This window comes from Vipera berus (assembly GCF_964194415.1).
Source record: "Vipera berus genome assembly, chromosome: 2".
Classification (NCBI taxonomy): domain Eukaryota; kingdom Metazoa; phylum Chordata; class Lepidosauria; order Squamata; family Viperidae; genus Vipera; species Vipera berus.
The window spans coordinates 8,491,883-8,512,774 of record NC_138203.1 but is presented as its reverse complement, the minus strand read 5'-3'; the positions used below and the strand labels follow the sequence as shown (position 1 = coordinate 8,512,774).

The window sequence follows — 20,892 nt, the reverse complement described above, 5'->3', positions numbered from 1 at the left end:
AGCCTTCATAGTCAATAAAAGAGTAGGAAAAGCAATACTGGGATACAATCCTCAAAATGACAGAATGATCTCAGTTCGAATTCAAGGCAAACCATTCAATATCACAGTAGTCCAAGTCTATGCCCCAACCACCAGTGCTGAAGAGGATGAAATTGACCAGTTCTATGAAGCACTACAGCACCTTATAGAACTAACACCAAAAAATGATGTTCTTATCATCATGGGGGATTGGAATGCTAAAGTAGGAAGCCAAAAGATAACTGGAATAACAGGCAAGTTTGGCCTTGGAGTGCAAAATGAAGCAGGGCACAGGCTGATAGAATTCTGTCAAGAGAATGCGATGGTCATAGCAAACACTCTTTTCCAACAACCCAAGAGACGGCTCTACACATGGACATCACCAGATGGTCAACACAGAAATCAGATTGACTATATGCTCTGCAGCCAAAGATGGAGAAGCTCTATACAGTCAGTAAAAACAAGACCAGGAGCTGACTGTGGCTCAGACCATGAGCTTCTCCTTGCAAAGTTTAGGCTTAAACTGAAGAAAGTAGGGAAAAGCACTAGGCCACTCAGGTATGAATTAAATCATATCCCTGTTGAATATACAGTAGAGGTGACAAATAGATTTAAGGAATTAGATCTGATAGACAGAGTGCCTGAAGAACTATGGACAGAGGTTCGCGACATTGTACAAGAGGTAGCAACCAAAACCATCCCAAAGAAAAAGAAATGCAAGAAAGCAAAATGGCTGTCTGAGGAAGCTTTGCAAATAGCTGAGGAAAGGAGGGAAGCGAAAGGCAAGGGAGAAAAAGAAAGATACGCCCAATTGAATGCAGAATTCCAGAGAATAGCTAGAAGAGATAAGAATGCCTTCTTAAATGAACAGTGCAAAGAAATAGAAGAAAACAATAGAATAGGGAGGACCAGAGATCTTTTCAAGAAAATTGGAGAAATGAAGGGAACGTTTAATGCAAAAATGGGCATGATAAAGGACCAAAATGGCAGGGACCTAACAGAGGCAGAAGAGATTAAGAAGAGGTGGCAAAATTACACAGAAGAACTATACAAGAATGAGCTTAACGTCCCTGATAATCACAATGAGGTGGTCACTGACCTCGAGCCAGACATCCTAGAATGTGAAGTGAAGTGGGCCTTAGAAAAACTGAGCAACAACAAAGCTAATGGAAGTGACAGTATTCCAGCTGAGCTATTCAAAATCTTAAAAGACAATGCAGTAAAAGTGCTACACTCAATTTGCCAGCAAATTTGGAAAACTCAACAGTGGCCACAGGATTGGAAAAGATCAGTTTACATTCCAATTCCAAAGAAAGGCAGTGCCAAAGAATGTTCAAACTATCGCAACATAACCATGGACAGGCATAAAAGTCTTAAATGCTTATATAGAAATGCTCAAAGCTTGGGGAACAAACAGGGTGAACTAGGAGCAATAATACACTAGGTAGGGTATGACGTAGTCGGCATTACAGAAACCTGGTGGGACGAAACCCATGAATGGAATGGACTGATAGTTGGATACAAATTGTTCAAAAGAAACAGATCTACAAAAAGAGGAGGGGGAGTTGCACTATATGTAAGAGAACACTACATATTTACAGAAATGCGCATGATCCAAGATAAAATATCTCCAGAATGCAAATGGGTCAATATAAAAGAGGGGGGAAAGGGAAACAGATGAACTCTTTGCCAACCAGTTAAAAAATGTATGTAGGAAGCATACCACAGTAGTAATGGGAGACTGATGTCAACTGGGAGACAAACTCTGCAACGAGCGGGAGATCAAACAGATTGGCCACATAACTAAGGCCAATTATCAGCAGACAGCCAGAACATGCAAAGATGAAATCAGGAAAGCAAAGACTCAGAACGAACAAAGACTTGCAGGAGAAATCATGGATAATAAAAGAAGCTTCTTCCAACATATTAACAACAAGAAAAAAGTCAAGGAAACTGTAGGTCCGAAAGAGAGAAGATGGCAAGGAAATAACAGACAACAGGGAGAAAGCAGAGCTGCTTAACTCATACTTTGCACCAGTCTTCACATAAAAAGAACCATAGCCCAACATACCAAAAAACCCACTGCAAAAGACAAATTAGAAACAAAAATTAAAATAAGCAAGAGAATGGTAAGAGAACACCTATCTGACCTTGATGAATACAAATCACCGGGATCCGACAGATTACATCCCAGAGTTCTGAAGGAGCTGCCAGATGTTATCCCAGAACCATTGCACCGTATCTTTTAAAAATCCTGGAGCACCTGAGGATTGGAAAAGGGCTGATGTGGTTCCCATCTTCAAGAAAGGGGAAAAAATGGTCCCAGGAAACTACAGACCAATCCGTTAAACATCAATACCTGGGAAGAGCTTAGAAAACATAATAAAAAAACAGATCTGCGAACAACTAGAAGCAAACAAAGTTATAATAACCAGTAGCTGGCACGGATTTGTTAAAAACAGATCATGCCAAACCAATCTTATTTCATTCTTCGACAAAGTGACTAAAACTAACAGACCAACAAAGAAGAGGGGGTCACATTATTCTCCATTTTCAATTTCGTTGTTCTGTATGGGACAATGACAATAAAGAGTATCGTATCGTACCAAAGCATCAGAGGGAAGGATGAGAAACAATGGTTGGAAACTGATCAAAGAGAGAAGCAACCTGGAATTAAGGAGAAACTTCCTGACAGTGAGGACAATTAACCAGTGGAATAGCTTGCCTCCAGAAATCGTGGGCGCTCCATCACTAGAGATTTTCAAGATGAGGCTAGACAGTCACTTGTCTGAAATAGTATAGGTTCTCCTGCTTGAGCAGGGGGCTGGACTAGAAGACCTCCAAGGTCCCTTCCAGCTCCTATTCCTATTCTATTCCTATCCTATCCTATCCTATGAAGCCTTTACAGTATTAATAAAATTATTCAGCAATTTAGCAAGACCTGAATAGATAGCACTTTAATAAATAGGCTCAGAGAGGGTGATTTTTCTTCCAATGTGACTTGGACAACCAATGGAGTTTTTATTTTACAGGTAGTTTTTGACTTACAAATACAATTTGGCCCAAAATTCCTGTTGCTAAGCGAGACAGTTGTTAAGTGAGTTCTGCCCCATTTTAAGAGCTTTCTTGCCACGGTTGTTCAGTGAATCACACCAGTTATAGGGTGAATCTATCTTCTCTATTGTTTTTGCCTGTCATATCTTCAGATGTGACATATTTTTGCTGTCATCTCTTAAGGTGTCATTGAATAAATGGCCGTTAAGTGAGGAGCATGTGTACTTCAAGTGTTTTTGTGTGTGTGTGTGTGTGTGTGTGTGTGTGTGTGTGTGTGTGTGTTTAGCAAGGCTTCTCGATGTTTGGATCAGATGAGCAGACTCATGCATGGAAAGATAGTCTCTAATATGCGCTACACCGTATAGGTGTGTGTGTGTGTGTGTGTGTGTGTGTGTGTGTGTGTGTATTGGTTTATAGGTGATAGCTAGCACTTTCATATTTCATATTTACCAATATTCAGAAATGACAGCTCTGCCATCTCTTTCCTTTCTGCTGAGTAAGCTCTGTGGATTCTTTTGACGTCTTTTTTCCCCTTTAAGATGTAAATTAAGCGCACACAGGTGATGTAAAAAAAAATCAGCTGTCTAAAGAATCCACCGCTTTTTATCTTTTATGCGATTATTTTCGTTGTCTTTTGATTTTTTTTATGTAATTATTTTAATTGTGCAGGAAGACAAACATTAGTTATGCAGAATTTGGTGGCTTCTCAATACCAGCCTTCCCTGCTTCTTAGAAAACCACATCCTGTGCAAAATTATCCCTCCCACATTCCACACTCTCCAGAAACTTTAAATGTTATTTTAGAATCATTTTAATCATTCGAGCTCCTTCTTTCCTTCCTCCCTCCCTCCCCTCCCCTCCACTTCTCTTCCTCTCTCCCTCCTTTCCTCTCTCACTCTCACACAATGTGATTTTCAGCAACCAACATTGACTTAAAACAACAATCAAGAAGTATCCCCCCCCAACGGAAATAAAACACAGTGTATCAAGGCCAATCTTCAACCCAATAACCCTAAAGATGGGCTTACTTAGGCCCAGGCCCAGGACCCAAGGGAAATGGCACATTTTCAAAGCTTTACAAAACACCAACAGGGTTGGGGGCTTCACAATTCAGGTGGGGGCAGGCTGCTTCACAGAGCAGAGGCTTCGTGACAAATGAGGCACGGCTCCTCAGTCCTATCTGATGACATCGTTTAATAAGAGAGACTTGGAACATTCCCGGACCTTAAAGGATGGGTAGAAATAGTCAGAGATTGGTGGCATGAGAAATACAGATAGTCCTCAAATTACAACCATTCGCTTAGTGATTGAAGTTAACAATGGCACTTGGAAAAAAAAGTGACTTAATAACCGTTTTTCACACTTAGGACCATTGCAGTATCCCTAAGGTCATGCGATCAAAATCCAGCCCCCCGGCAACTGACTCATATTTATGACGGGTTGCAGTGTCCTGGGGTCACATGATTCCCCCTTTTGCGACCTTCTGCCAAGCAAAATCAGCCAGATTCACTTAACAGCCCCTGTCACTGACTTGACAACTGCAGTGATTCACTTAACAACTGTGGCAAGCAAGGTTGTAAAATGGGGCTTACCTGATTTAACAACGGTCTTGCGTAGCAATGGAAATTTTGAGCTCAATTGTGATTGTAAGTCGAGGATAGCCTGTCTCTTTCCACGAAGTGCTTTACGGGTGGTAGATGGCTCTTTCAGTTGTACCCAGAAGCTGACTGGGAACTGGTGGATTTCTAGTTCTGTCCCTTCATTTAGGGAAAAAACAAAGGGGTGGGTGGGTGGGCTGCTCATGGTTTTATTTCACATGCAAACGCGGCTCAATCCCTTTTCTCTTCATCCTGGACTGTCATCTGCATTTTTGTCTTGAAAGTCGCGCCTGAGTGTTTGTTTCTTTCTCCTTTCAGATTTTCTATTTTGTACATACATTGATTTGTATATACTGTATATGATGACTTCGGTGGGCAGTGAACGTACTCGGGGCACTCGAGAAAAAACACAGATTTCAGCCACGCAACTGACACAACCCCAGAAACCAGTAGTCCAGGTAGGTATTTGGCAACACTGACTCCACGTCCTTAACCTATAAATGTTAATGGACAAGCAAGAATTGTCACCCTTTTGTGAAGTGCACAATTACATTTTCCGTAGATTTGAGGTGTGGGTGCCCCCAAAGCCAGCAGCAAAGTTTGAAGACTATTTCTTGTTGTGTTTTTCAGTGTGCCTATACAGGTAAGTCCTTGACTTGCAGCAGTTACAGTTCATATAGTGACTGTTCGAAGCTAAAACAGCACTGAGAAAAAATGGCCATTGTGACCATTTCTCACACTTTCAACCGTTGCAGCATCCCCGTGGTCACATGATCAAAGTTCAGACGCTTGGAAACTCATATTTATGGAACCATCTTCCGGTTGAGCTCCGGATGGCGCCTGACCTCCGCTCCTTCCGGCGCGATCTAAAAACTTACCTCTTCGAACAAGCTGGCCTGGCCTGATGGGATGGGGTTGGGTTTTATTAATGTGTTTTAACCTACTTTTTAAATGTGTTTTAACTTCTTGTAAGAGTTGTGGGCATTTTGTTTAATCTTTTTTAATTTTTGTATTTTGTCTTTTAACATATACTGCCCTGTTCACCGCCCTGAGTCCTTCGGGAGAAGGGCGGTATACAAATAAAATTAATAATAATAATAATAATAATAATAATAATAATAATAATAATAATAATAATAATAATAATAATGATGTTTATGATGGCTGCAACATCCCGGGGGACACGTGATCCCTTTTTGTGACCTTCTGACAAGCAAAGTCAATGGGGAAGCCAGATTCACTTAACAGCCATGTGACTAACTTAACAACTGCCGTGATTCACTTGAACAACTGTGGCTAGAAAGGTCACTCAGACTAGAAACTTCTGACTCCAGTTCTGGAAAGAGACTTTGACGGCTCCTAAAAGTCTTTGAGAATCAGGGCAGGGTGTAGCCCTCGTGAACAGATCACCACCAGCTTCAAATCTAGGCGGGGTTTTGCCCCATTTTACGGCCTTCCTTGCCACTGTTGTGAAGTGAATCATCGGAGATGTTAAGTGAGTAACGTTGTTGTTAAGGGAAACTGGCTTCCCCATTGACTTTGCCGATTAGGAAGTCGCAAAAGGGGATCTCGCGACCCTGGGGCACTGCAAATGTGAAGTAGTCGCCAAGCGTCCGCATTTTGATCATGTGACCAAGGGGATGCTGCAAGGGTCGTAAGTGTGAAAAATGGTCCTAAGTTGCTTTTCTCAGTGCTGTTGTAACTTTGAAGGGTTCCTAAATGAACTGTGGTAAGTTGAGGACTGTGGGGTAGGCAACCTCAGCTCTTTTATGACTCATGGACTTCAACTCCCAGAATTCCTGAGTCAGCATAGCTTCTGGGAGTTGAAGTCCATGAGTCATAAAAGAGCCGAAGTTGCCTACCCCTGATTATACAATCTTTTAATCAGCCTCCTAGCCAAAGTGGGCCTGATTTACTGCCTGACAAGTTGGCTGTCGTGATGTGTTTGCATCCCAAAGACCAGCTGGGTAAGCAGAAAAGGCCAAGTTACTCCAGAGGAGCACATGCAAGCGAGCAGTGTTTGTGATGCACTGTGTGTATGGGAGATTTCATCCTGATACACTTAAATATGGCCCAGAGAGTGAATTCTACCCACAGAACACTCTATGCAGGAAGATGCTGTGGACAGGAACTTGTGAACATTGGTAAAAGACAGGTAGTCCTCGACTTACAACAGTTCAAGTAGCAACCATTCAAAGTTACAGCTGTACTGAAAAATGTGAGTTACGACCATTTTTCACACTTGGGACTGCTGCAGCATCCCCATGATCGTGTGATCAAAATTCAGACGGTTGCAGTGTCCTCAGTTACATGATCCCTTTTTTGCAACCTTCTGACACGCAAAGTGAATGGGAAAAGCCAGATTTACTTAACAACCGTGTCACTAAGTTAACAGCTGCATTGATTCCCTTAACAATTGTGGCAGGAAAGGTTGTCAAATGGGGCAAAATTCACCTTAACAAGTCCCTCGCTCGGCAACAAAAATTTGGGGCTCTGTTGTGCTCGTAAGTCGAGGACTATCTGTACTCTCTCAACTTGTGGCAGTGAGGAAAAGCTATAATGAAACGTCATGGAACCCAGCATCCTGTCCTTTCTCTTGCTATTTTAATTTTTCTGGCAACTGGATGACCTCAAGAGCTGCTTAGCACAGCAAAAATGAGGCCTCCAATTAGAGCAGTAACTGAAACCCTTCTTCAGATGCCGCTGATGGATTGTCCTTCAGATTTCAAGCTTAGAAATGGCTTGTTGTTTTTCCCTAAATGCTTCCTCAGTTTGTGCTTTTTATCCCCCCCCCCCCCCGAGTTTTGGGCTAATCAAAAAGTAACAAACCAGGACAAAGAAATTTCAGCTTTGTTTTACTACCAGTATGTTTGCAAGCTTCTTGTCCACGCCATAGAATTCTAAGCTATTATCCCCAGCTGGCATAACGTGTAGTCTTGCTACAATTTCTATACCATCCCAAAAAAGCAATAACTTACAGCCAGCCACCATTATTTTCTAAATAAAAGCTCATAAGATCCAGAGGCATCTGGATAATGATTCTGAAGATTGGATTGTTTTACAGCAGAGCAGCTTCCCATTCTTTTTATGATGATTTATTTTTTATTTTTTATTTTATTTTAATCCCATTTATATCCCGCCCTTCTCCGAAGACTCAGGGCGGCTTACAATTTAAGCACAAACCAATGTGCTTAGCAATAGCCTTCATTCTATGTATATGCCTGCTTATTAGGGCTTTTGGGGCCCCCCCCAAGCAGCATTATTACAAAGTCAGCTTAATTGCCCCCAACAATCTGGGTCCTCATTTTACCTACCTCGGAAGGATGGAAGGCTGAGTCAACCTTGAGCCTGGTGGGACTCGAACCTGCACTAATTGCAGGCAGCTGGTGTTACTTAAGGAGGCATTAGCCCAGTGCGCCACCAAGGCTATTTATTTTATTTTATTTTATTTATTTTATTTTATTTTATTTTATTTTATTATTTTATTTTATTTTACTTTATTATTTTATTATTTTATTTTATTATTTTATTTTATTATTTTATTTTATTTTATTTTATTTTATTATTTTATTTTATTTTATTTTATTTTATTTTATTTATTTTATTTTATTTTATTTTATTTTATTATTTTATTATTTTATTTTATTTTATTTTATTTTATTTTATTTTTAACCAGTTGGACCTGAAAGCCAACACAGGAGGTTATCTAAGGGCCAGCCATGCTAATCTGAGATTCTACACCTCCAATAACTTCTTATTTTGCTTTCTAACATAATTATAATTGCCTCTGCCTAAAGGGAGAGAAGATTTAGTGTTAAGCCCAGGCCAGGTTACTGTTGTTGTTCAGCCAAGTGTTATTCAATGGACCATCCTTAATGTGATGTGCTTAAAGCCATTATAAGAACTCACAGATTTAGACAAACCCTCCTCTCCCCACCCTCAAGCACAAAAGCTCTTAAGGCCTTTGAACTGTGGTTTGGAGTGTTGATTGTGGCTCCTAATCCAGTAACTTTGAAATATATTTCATTTGGTAAAATGTTAGCGGTCCCTTTTACTGTGCCGTGTTAAATCCTGTATCCTGAGAACTCTTCTGCTGGGCTGTTGTTAGGGGTTGTTTATTTTTTTTAAACGCTTGCTTATAACCTGGAATGGAGTTGCTGGACAGGAAAAAACCACAGAAAAGGTCTCCTCCCCCACCCCCCGAATTAAAAATAGAAGAGTAAGTTGCTGGAGAGTGAGCCATGGGGGGAATATAGGTAGTCTTCGACTTAACAACAGTTCATTTAGTGAGCGTCCAAAGTTACAATGGCACTGAAAAAAGTGTCTTATGAAAATTTTTCACACCTAACGACCATTGCAGCATCCCCACGGATATGTGATCGAAATTCAGATGCTTAGCAACCGACTCATATTTATGACGGTTTCAATGGCCTGGGGGGTCATGTGATCCCATTTTGCAATCGGACAAGCAGTGGGGAATCCAGATTCACTTAACAGCCGGGTGACTAACTCAACAACTGCAGTGATTCACTTAAACAAGTGTTGCAAAAACAAAAAACTTAACAAGTTTTGCCTCATAAAATGGGGGCAAAAGCTCTTCACTTAGCAACATAGACTTTGTGCTCCATTTTGGTCGTAAGTCAAGGACTCTGTACAGTATACTAATTTTGAATGCAGATTTGTGTCTTATATTTCATGGGTGCTTTTGCATTTTTCAGGCCACAGCAGAGCAGATTCGCCTGGCCCAAATGATATATGATAAGAACGACAGAGACTTTGAGGATAAAGTGAAACAAGTAAGTTTCCACCCCACCTTTGCTGGAGGGAGGGAGAGAGAGAGAGAGAGAAGGAGAAGATTATTGCTATGGCACGTAGTTGAGTGGGCAAAAAATGACTAATGACCATTTTTCACACTTATGACTGTTGCAGCATCACCCATGGTCATGTGATCAAAATTCAGACACTTGGCAACTGACTCATATTTATGACGGTTACTGGGATGTCCCGGGGTCAGGCGATCCCTTTCTGCAACCTTCTGACAAACTCAACAGGGGAACCAGATTCATTTAACAACCATGTTACTAACTTAACAAGCTGCAGTGACTCACTTAACAGCTGTGAGAGGAAAGGTGGTAAAATGGGGCAAAACCATTTTTTAAAAAATGTTGAGACTAGAAAGAGTGCAGAGAAGAGCAACAAAGATGATCAGGGGACTGGAGGCTAAAATATACAAGGAACGGTTGCTGGAATTGGGTATGTCTAGTTTAACGAAGAGAAGGACAAGGGGGGACATGATAGCAGCATTCCAGTATCTCAGGGGCTGCCCCAAAGAAGAGGGAGTCAAGCTATTCTCCAAAGAACCTGAAGGCAGGACAAGAAGCAACGGATGGAAACTAGTCAAGGAGAGAAGCAACCTAGAACTAAGGAAAAATTCCCTGACAGTTAGAACAATTAACCAGTGGAACAACCTGCCTCCAGAAGCGGTGAATGCTCCAACACCAGAAGTTTTTAAGAAGAGACTGGACTGCCATTTGTCTTAAATGGTATAGGGCACAGGTCTGCAACCCGCGGCTCCGGAGCCGCATGCAGCTCTTTCAGTCCTCTGCCATGTGCAGTCCCAAAAAAAAAAAGTGGGACTAAAAAATTTCAACCAATTAATTCAAATATGCAGGGTAGGTGCATATCTCGCCTTGGCTCCACTCTTCAGTCAAACCCTGTTCTGCGCATGCGTACATGTACGTGCATGCGCACATTTTTTGCAGCTCCCAGTTTTTCCTTTTGTGAGGGAACCGGTTCCGAGTGGCTCTTTCACTGTTTCAGGTTGCTGATCCCTGGTATAGGGTTTCCTGCCTGAGCAGGGGGTTGGGATAGATGACCTTCAAAAGGTCCCTTCCAACTTTATTATTGTTGTTATTTATTATTATTATTATTATTATTATTATTATTATTATTATTATTATTATTATTATTATTATCTCACTTAACCAATGACTCACTTAGCGATGAAAATTTTGGGCTCGATTATGGTCGTACGTTGAGGACTACCTGTATATTCTAAAGCCATCGGCCACCTTCCCAAGCTTCAATGGGGGAAGGTAGATTTGCTTAATGACCTCATGGTTCACTGAACAACTGCAGTGATGCAGCTGGAACCATTACCAAACTGGGTGTGACTCACTTAACAGCGGCCCAGCTTAGCCACAGAAATTCTAGCCCTAATCGTTGTCGTCAGCCAAGGACTCACTGTATCTTTTCAAGAAAAAGTCAGCGGGGTTGGTTTGTGGAAAAGTCAGAGCAAGATATAGGGGAGTCCTCAACTTACGGCCAGAATTGAGCCCAACCTTACCCTTGCTAATCAAGCAAAATGGTTATTGGGAGTTTTGCCCCACTTTTATGACCTTTCTCGGCACAGTTGTTAAGTGAATCACTGAAGTTAGTCACACGGTCGTTAGGTGAATCTGGCCTCCCCCATCGACTTTGCTTGTCAGAAGGTCGCAAAAGGGGATCACATGACCCGGGGAGGCGGCGACCGTCATAAATATGAGCCAGTTTCTAAGCATCCTAATTTTGATCACGTGACCATGGGGGAATGCTGGCAAGGGTCGTAAGTGTGACAGATGGTTCTAAGCCACTTTCCCCAGTGCCGTTGTAACTTCGGATGGTCACTAAAAGAACGGTTGTAAGTCGAGGACTACCCATATAAGTTGGAAGGGACCTTGGAGGTCATCTAGTCCAACCCCCTGCTCAGGTAGGAAACCCTATACCATTTCAGACAAACGGCTGTCCAGTCTCTTCTTAAAAACTTCCAGTGTTGGAGCGTTCACCACTTCTGGAGGCAGGTTGTTCCACTGGTTAATTGTTCTAACTGTTAAATTATGCTCTGTGGGGATCTTTTCTGTTGAGAGGGATTTCATTTTCCCTCACTTGAGATTTGTCTTCCTGGCACTGACTCCCCGAGAGGCAGAGGCTTTGCTTCGACCTGCACAGATGTTTTTATCTCTTTCCCCCACTTCACCAGCGCAAGCATGAAATAGCGATGAGCTCCTGTCTGCGCTCTGCGCATGCAGGAAACCTTAATCCCTTCCCTAAAACCTCTCCTGGCTCCAAGCCTCACGCCTTGTGAAGCAAGCAGAGACATTGAAACATGGCTTGGAGGTGAAACCAATCCCTCCTGGATAGGCAGTTTTTGTTTATGTGTGTTGGGGGAAAAGAGGGTGGTGGTGGTGGTGGTGTAGAATGGGCAAACTGAATCAATTGAATCCTCAGATTGAATTGACGTAAATAAATAAATAACATTGATATAGCCACCCGTCTTTCAGCCTACCCCTGGATGGCTCCCAGTTAGGGTAGTAGTTTGACCTGGAATTGTACAGATTGTAAAGTCCTTTATGTACCAATGGAAGATAATTTGTAGCTCGGGGTTAAACTGTGGGGTCCTTGGTGCTCTCTTGAGCTTGGCTGTTTTCTTGTAGATGTTTCATGACCAAACTAGGTCACATCATGATGATTGATATTACCTACTTTGGTCATGAAACATCTGCAAGAAAACTACCAATTTCAGAGAGTACCAAGGACCCCACAGTCTTCCTCCTGCTCCTCTTCCTCCTCCATCTCACCTCCTCCTCCTCTCTGTAAACCCCACTCCCACCTAGCACTGAAGGTGTCTAGTTTGGTAACGAAACATCTGCAAGAAAACTACCAAGTTCGGAGAGCACCAGAAACCCCACAGTCTTTTACGCTCGAAGTTGAGCCCAAGCCTTTGGCTACATTGTTTTGAAGAAATTAAAGCTGTATTGGGGGACTAGACCACAGGTCTGCAACCCACGGCTCCGGAGCCACATGCGGCTCTTTCAGACGTCTCCTGTGGCTCCCAGTCCTCTGCCATGTGCAATCCCCCCAAAAAAAAGTGGGACTAAAAAAGTTCAACCGATCAATTCAAATATGCAGGGTAGGTGCATATCTTGCCTTGGCTCCACTCTTCAGTCAAACCCTTTTCTGCACATGCGCGCATCTACGCACATGCGCACACATTTTTTGCGGCTCCCAGTTTTTCCTTTTGTGAGGGAACCGGTTCCGAGTGGCTCTTTCACTGTTTTAGGTTGCTGACCCCTGGACTAGACTGTTCTCCCAGAACTTGGAGTGAGATAGATGGAGCTCCTTGGATGTGTTCATTATTTTGGTTTTCTATCCCAGATAGAAATCTTGGTTTTGATTTGTATTTTTTTTAACATTATTTGGGGATTGAAGTATTGGTTAGAATCAGGCTTTTAAATGGGACACAATCTTATGCAGAATTGACTTGGGAGGCCGGCGTGTGGTGTAGTTGCTTCACATGGTGTGGTAGGATGGAGGGTTTGTTGTCACTGTGTGTTGGGAGAGAGCACGGGGGGAGGCTCAGCTAATCTCAATGTACACATGTTGTACTTTGACAATAAAGGTTTATTATTATTATTACTAGCCAAACTGAATTAAATCTATAAATAAATTCTAAAGCTAGTAGCAGTGATTCTGAGCTAATCTGTAACTTGCTGCAGACTGTAACCTATCTGAGCAGTTATCATTTTTATATTAATTAGATCCCCACCTACAGAGACACATTCATTGACGTACTTTATTTCTGTTTCCTGTATAAACTTACCTTGGGTTATTCCGAGCTGCTTTTTAATATGTGTGTGTGCATGTGGGTTTTTATTTTTATTTTTTAGTTAATGGAAGTGACAGGGAAGAACCAGGATGACTGCATCGTAGCTCTGCACGATTGTAACGGTGACGCGAACAGAGCAATCAACCTCTTGCTGGAAGGAAGCTCAGATACGGTAAGTGCTCAATTTAGAGCCTTTTTAGGTTCTTTAAAAAGTTGCCTTTTCTACAAGATTACTTGTGAGGAAGACTTCCTGCTTTTAGTGAGAAATGTGAAGGCTAAAAAAATATTAACCTTTTTAGGACAAATCTGGCACAGCTAAAGAGCTCAGAAATGTTGAATAATATTTATTTTTCCCCCCATCACATTTCTGCAAATATTAAGATTAGTTGTGTCCTCCTGGTCCGGGTTTGATGTGCTTTTTAAACTTTTGCTTATTCTTCAAGAAAGCAAAATTTTAAAACAACACGATGAACCGTGCAGGAAACTGAAACACCCAACTCCACATTGACTTTCTCATCTTTCTGGGTTCTGAAATTTCAGCAAGGGTAACCCACGCACATTCAAGCATACCTGACCCCGACTAAGGACAAAGAGCTTGCTTTTTAAAAAAAAGCATATATTTTTACATTATTTAATTATCTGCTCAGTGCCTTCTACTTTGTCCTGTTTCCCTCCTCCGTGGAACTGTGCCATCCGTGTGGCTTCCTCCTCCCGTTTATGGTCTAGTATGCACGAAATAAGGAAGGACAGTTTCCTTCCTCATTAAGGTAATGAAAGGCAAAACCCTTGCTCTTTGTTCAGTTAAGAACAGCCTCCTTAATGCTCAGTTTGCTTTCTTACTTAAGACAGCCGAGACAACGCTGGCAACAGGATAACGGGTCTTTTTCCTTGTTTTCTGGTGTATTTGGAAAATTTATATGACTGCCCAACTATGAGTCTAGGTGGCCTATAGCAGGGCTTTTCAACCAGTGGTACGGGTACCACCTGTGGTACATTGGCACCTGGCAGGTGGTACACGACCATCCTAGAAAAGTGGTAGCGGGGGAGGGGAATGAGCTGAACCGGTGGCAGCACCGCACAAGCCTGAGCGAGAGACGGCTGGAGCTGCAGGGCTGTCAGGGCTCAGCGAAAGCGCCAGGATCAGCGCCAGGCTCCAGCTGGAGCTGAGGACCCAGATTGTTGGGGGCAATTAAGCTGACTTTGTAATAATGCCGCTTGGGGTGTGTGTGAAAGCCCTAATAAGCAGGCATATACATAGAATGAAGGCTACTGCTAAGCTTGTAAGCCGCCCTGAGTCTTTGGAGAAGGGCGGGATATAAATGGAATTAAAATAAATAAAAAATAAATAAATCCTGGCACTTCTGCTGAGCCCAGAAGAAGTGCCAATCAGCTGGACTGTTGCAGACTGTCTTGTGATTTACATTCAGATGCTTGGCAACTGATTCATATTTATGACGGTCCCAGGGTCATGTGAAGTGACCAAAACCTGCTGCAACCACCCAGCAGACGGGGGGAATAAAAACCAAATACCACCCCACCCCACCCCCGCTGCCAATCCTCAACAGAAATGCTTACAACAATGAAAACCTCGGACGGGAGGAAGAGCGCCGCCGGGCGGGCAGGCAGGTGTCTTGCTCAGCTGTGACTTGGGGGCCACTTTTTCAGTGCCATTGTAAATTCGAACAGTCACTAAGCTAATTGTTGTAAGTCGAGGACTACCTGTACTTCATCACTTTTTCCCTTTTTGGGGGGGTCATCAAGTTTTTGACACCTTGCTAGGCAACTGGTGGTACTCAGATGTTGCAATATCCTAAAAGTGGTACAATGGGTAAAAAGGTTGAAAAGCCCTGGCCTATAGAACACAACCCCAAATAAAAAACCGCAGTAAATCCCCCCCTCCCTCTCTGGTGACTACAATCAAACAAACCACTTGATGGGCTCCATGTCACCCTGGGTTCCTCAGACGCATGGGCAAAACCAAGTCTTGAGGGCCATTTAAAAGAATGTCAAGGTGGGGGACCAATCTTATCTCCATAGGGATGATGTTCCACAGGGTAGGAGCCCCCACAGAGAAGGCCCTTCTTGGTCCCACTAGATGGATCTCCTTAAGAGAAGGCAGCTGTAACATCCCCTCCCTCCCCACTCTGGTGGGTTGGTTAGAGATGACTAGGAAGTGAGGGTTCTTCAAATAACAGATTGAGCCACCACGGAGAAGGCCCTTCTTCTAGGTCCCATCAGATGGACTTCCTTGGGAGCGGAGTCCTATAGCATTCCTCCCAATTCTGGTGGGTCAGGAAGATGTGACTATTTCAGATCAGAACCTCCTAGGCTGGAATGTTCTCCAGGAATGCTAAAGGCAGCAGTTCCACTTCCTGTCTTGTCCCAAACCTACAACGACCCTGATGGGAGGCTGGAATTTACACCTCTGCATCTGTTTCCATCTTGATTCTCTACTTAGTAGCATTCCGAGAGAATTTTCCTCCTTTGAAGGCTTAGAAACATCCCAGTTTGAGAACATTGTGGGTTTATTAGTGATCACATTGGTTATTGGGGTTTACCGGTTATAAGCTGGAGTCATAATGGTAGTGCATATGGGGTGGAATTCCTCCTGAATGGACACTTCCTAGAAAAAATTATGGTGGGGTATTTATCTCCCTTTGCCTATTTTCGGGGCTATGATTCAAGGACCATTGGATGTTCCTGGAAATAGAATAGATTAGAATTAGAATAGAATTAGAATGGAGCTGGAAGGGACCTTGGAGGTCTTCTAGTCTAGCCCACTGTTCAAACAGGAGAACCTATACTGTCTCAGACAGGTAAATATCTAGTCTTTTCTTTAAAGTCTCCAGTGATGGAACGGCCACGATTTCTGGAGGGAAGCTGTTCCACTGGTTAATTGTCCTCACTGTCAGGAAGTTTCTACTTAATTCCAGGTTGCTTCTCTCTTTGATCAGTTTCCAACCATTGTTTCTCGTCCTTCCCTCTGGTGCGTTGGTGAACAACCTGTCCCCTTCTGTCTTGTGGCAGCCCCTCAGATCCTGGAACACTGCTATCATGTCTCCCCTAGTTCTTATTTTCTTTAGACCAGCCAAACCCAAGTCCCGCAGCCGTTCTTCATATGCTTTAGTCTCCAGGCCTTTGATCATCTTAGTTGCTCTTCTCTGAATTTTTTCCAAACTCTCAACATCTTTTTTTTGTGATATGGTGACCAAAATTGGCTGCAGTATTCGAGGTGCGGTCTTACTAGGGTTTTATAAAGCTCAGTGGGTTACGACGCTGAGCTTGTCGATCAGAAGGTCGGCAGTTTGGCGGGTCGAATCTCGAGTGCTGCGTAACAGAGTGAGCACCTGTTACTCGTCCCAGCTTCTGCCAACCTAGTAGTTCGAAAGCACGTAAAAATGCAAGTAGAAAAATAGGGACCACTACGGTGGGAAGGTAACAGCGTTCCGTGCACCTTTGGCGTCTAGTCATGCCGGCCACATGACCACGGAGACGTCCTCGGACAAGCGCTGGCTCTTCGGCTTTGAAACGGAGATGAGCACCGGCCCCTAGAGTCGGAAACGACTAGCACGCATGTGCCGGGGAACCTTTACCTTTTACCTTTTTAGTAATACGGTACTTCATGTGATCTTGATACTATGCCTCTGTTTATACAACCCAGGATTGTATTAGCTTTTTTGGCTGCTGCCGCACACTGCTGCCCCATGGTCAAGGGATCGTCCACTAGGACTCCAAGGTCCCTCTCCCAGTTAACTGTTTTTGAGCCAGGTCTTGCCCAATCCGTACTTAATACCTTTGATTTTTTTTCCCTGCCTAAATGCAAGACTGCTTTTCTCCACATCGAAACTTATTTTGTTGGATAGGAGGGCCCATTGTTCAAGTTCGTCAAGATCTTTTTGGATCCTGAGTTTGTCTTCTGGGATATTGGCTACTCTTGTCAGTTTGGTGCCATCTGCAAATCTGATGAATCCCCCCTTCAATTCCCTCATCTAAGTCATAGAGTACTGGGCCTAAGATGGAGCCTTACGGTACCCCACTGCTTACTTCCCTCCATGTGGATGTCGTGCTGTTGACTACTCGTTGAGTACGGTTTGGCTTGAGTCGGACAACTCTGCTTTCCTTCCAGGATTAGCCAGTCACTTGGCTCAGGGAATGCATTGTGCGCACTGCATTGTGAGTGGACAGTTGGATAAAATGCAATTTCGGATTGCACAAGCCAGTGACCCTTTTTTGTTCCCCACTTATGTAGCTCTTGTCTAGCCACTTGGCACTTTTAAGCACTGACAGACGAGCTATATTGCGTGGGCTGGATTATCTTCCTCCTCCTCCTCCTGTACATACGAGCACAGGCAGTACCTTAATATTTTTGCATGGAAGACCCAAACGTAAAAACCTGTACTATCCCCCTCATCTGTGGTCTTACAAAGGAGGAATAAGTGCAGTGTCTCCCTAGTTTCACGCGTAGAGCAAAAAACATGCAAATGTCTTTAGTGTTTTGGCTTTCTTATTTATTTATTTATTTATTTATTTATTTATTTATTTATTTATTTATTTATTTAAATTTTATTTTATTATTTTATTTTATTTTATTATTTTATTTTATTATTTTATTTTATTATTTTATTTTATTTTATTTTAAACTAAGTACGGTATCTTGGAGAGCCCAGCAAGGCTAGAGAGGGTTCCGAATGGCTGGCTGGAGGGGAAAAAAAAAGAATTCCATTAGGACTAAAGTGTGAAGAGGGGAACACTACTATTTTTAGATTAGGAATGGCCAGGCTAGAGAAAAGAAGAACTAAGGGAGACATGATAGCAGTATTCCACTATTTGAGAGGCTGCCACAAGGAGGAGGGAGGGGGTCAACTTATTTCCCAAAGCACCAGAAAGCAAGATAAGAAACAATGGATAGAAACTAATCAAGGAGAGAAGCAACCTGGAATTAAGGACAAATTTCTTAACAGGACAGTTAGCCAGTGGAACAGCTTGCCTTCAGACGTTGTGGGTGCTTCATCACTCGAGGTTTTTAAGAAGAGACTGGAAAGCCACTTGTCTGAAATGTTATAAGGACTCAAGCTTGAGCTGGGGGCTGGACTAGAAGACCTCCATGGTCCCTTCCAGCTCTATTCCGATTATTATTCATTGTAAAGCATTTTTTTTAACTGTAAGCCACTCAGAGTCATTGACAGAAATGGGCACTGTAGAAATTAAATGTATGAATCAATGAATGAACGAACAAACAACCCCTTTTCCCAATATCCTGTTTTTGTCCATCCCTTCCTGGGACTAAAAATGCACATAATATCGGAAGTAGTATCTGTCCGTCCGTCCATCCATCCATTTTCTACAGCCATCCAATTCAACCAAATGACTCTGGGCGGCTTAAAAACAATTTAAAACATGAAAAGAATAAAAACATCTGCAAAATAAACCAATGCAAACAGCAGCACGATGATTAATCCACTAATAATAAGGCCAAGTAACGGGGCCCTTCACATGTTCTGAGTACCAGGCCCGGGTACAGAACCAGGTATTTTAAAGCCTTGGAAAAAGCCAACGGGGAGGATATTCCAGGGAGCAGGGACTATGTCAGAGAAGGCCCATCTTCGCGTTCCCGCCCATCAGCACTCTTCGGCTGACGGGAACCCGTAGCATCCAATCTGTTGGATCTAGTTGGGGAGATTAAAAACTCTTGAAAAAAAAGGATATTTCAAGTGATCTGGTCCCAAGTCACGTAGCATCTTGAACTGCACCAGCAACCTGTGCAGCTCACGTAGTAGTGGCCTGATGCTTTGAAGATCACCTGCCAGTTAAAAAGACATAAAACAATACAGGAAGTCCTTGCAGCACTTCATTTGGTGACCTTTCGATGTTACGGCAGCCCCGAAAAAAGTGACTCTATTATCTGTGTTTCACACTTAACGACCGTTGCAGCCTCCCTGTGGTCGCATGATCAAAATTAAGGCGCTTGACAAATGGCTCATATTTATGACGGTTGCCGTGTGCTGGGATCACGTGATCCCATTTTGCGAGCTTCCGGCAAGCAAAGTCAATGGGAAACCCAGATTCACTTAACCACCGTGCTACTAACTTAACAGCCGAGGCTAGAAAGGTCCTAAAATGGGGCAACGCTCACTTCACAACTATCTCGCTCACCAACAGAAATGTTAGGCTCGGTTGTGGTCGTAAGTCGAGGACTACCTGTACATCCCTTTGTAAGGACACTGCTCCAGCGTGGTCGATTTCTAGATTCTGTGGGTCTTGGATGTCCCTGGTGCGTTGGAAGGGTCCCAAAATGTTCCCTGTGAAGTTTTGGGGATTGTGGTTGGGCTGCTCTGTAAGGCCATCTTTAAATCCCTTTTGAATTGTTGTTCTCTGTTTTCCCTCTCCGCCTAACTAGACTTCGTGGGAGACGGTAGGAGGCAAGAAGAAAAGCCTTGGAAAAGAGAGCTCAGAAAACAAAGAGAACAGAGAAAAGCGAGGGGACAGAGAAGTGAGCCGTGGATGGGGAACTTCCAGCAGACGAGGAAGAGGAGGGGGCAGCCGCGGGCGAGAGTGTAAGCCCAAACTTTGGATTGCTAGGCGCATCCCGGCCTGTAGTTGCTCGCAGTTTACTAGGAGCACTTTAGGATTGAGCTGCCTTGCTGTATGTTTGCAGTAGAGGCTGATGGGAAACACACACACACACACACACACACACACACACACACACAAAACTACCCTGGGAAGAAGCTTGATCCTGACTGGCTTTTGCTGTCCTCGATTCCTCTCTGTGAGAACACTGGGGTGATTTTGAGACCGTGATGAAGAATGTGTGAAAGGCACCCTACAAACTCCTTAACTGAATGCTCCAACACGGGAGTTTTTTTTAAAAAAAGAGACTGATCGGTCACTTGTCTGAATTGGCACAGGGTTTCCCACCTGAGCAGGGGGTTGGACTAGAAGACCTCCAAGGCCCCTTCCGACTCTGTTATTGTATTTTACACTGTGGGGCCTGAACGGCCTTCATTTCAGTTCTTCGAAGAAGGCTTGGGACACCTTTCAAAACTGTATAAGGGCCCTGTCACACCGAGTAAAACAATTGTGCAATGTAAACAAACAAACAATCAATAAAAAAAAACCCGGGGAAACTGTGGGGTTCTTGGTGCTTCTGAGCTTGGTTATTTTCTTGCAGGTGTTTCATTACTCAACTGGGTAACATCATGAAAACCTGAAAACCTGGTTTTTCGATCTATCAGGCCTGGACTGAAGGGGTTTTAGCTTTTTTAAATGTTGTTTTAATTGGGCTTAATTAAATTAATGTATTTTAATTCTATATTATTTTTATATTGTATTTTATGCTGCCCTGTAAACCACCCTGAGTCCTTCGGGAATAGGGCGGTATAGAAATTTAATTAAATAAATAAATCAGTGCTAGTGAGGGTGGCTTTTGCGGCCTGGGTTTTTTTTTTTTTTTTGTTGTTTTGGTCCCAGAACACACCCTCTCCCGAAACCTACTCCAAGATAAGCAGGGATTAATACTAGACAAATAAGCAAAAAGTAGTACCCTAACTCAGAGGTCCCCAACTCCTGGTCCGCGGC

At 43.0% G+C, this 20,892-nt stretch overlaps 1 protein-coding gene across 3 annotated transcripts in view; it reads left to right on the top strand.

Annotated features, from left to right (window-relative positions):
* UBAP2 (ubiquitin associated protein 2) overlaps positions 1-20,892 on the top strand; it is a 145,781-nt gene that overhangs the window by 37,813 nt on the left and 87,076 nt on the right. For 2 of the 3 annotated variants that reach the window (XM_081319242.1, XM_081319241.1), the window contains exons 2-5: positions 4,989-5,128; positions 9,389-9,466; positions 13,376-13,486; positions 19,712-19,868. In XM_081319242.1, coding sequence (XP_081175368.1) covers positions 5,030-5,128; positions 9,389-9,466; positions 13,376-13,486; positions 19,712-19,868 — 445 coding nt within the window. In that variant the 5' untranslated portion in view covers positions 4,989-5,029. Of the gene's footprint in view, positions 1-4,988; positions 5,129-9,385; positions 9,467-13,375; positions 13,487-19,711; positions 19,869-20,892 lie in introns of those variants that run through there. The other variant, XM_081319243.1, reaches the window with a different exon arrangement.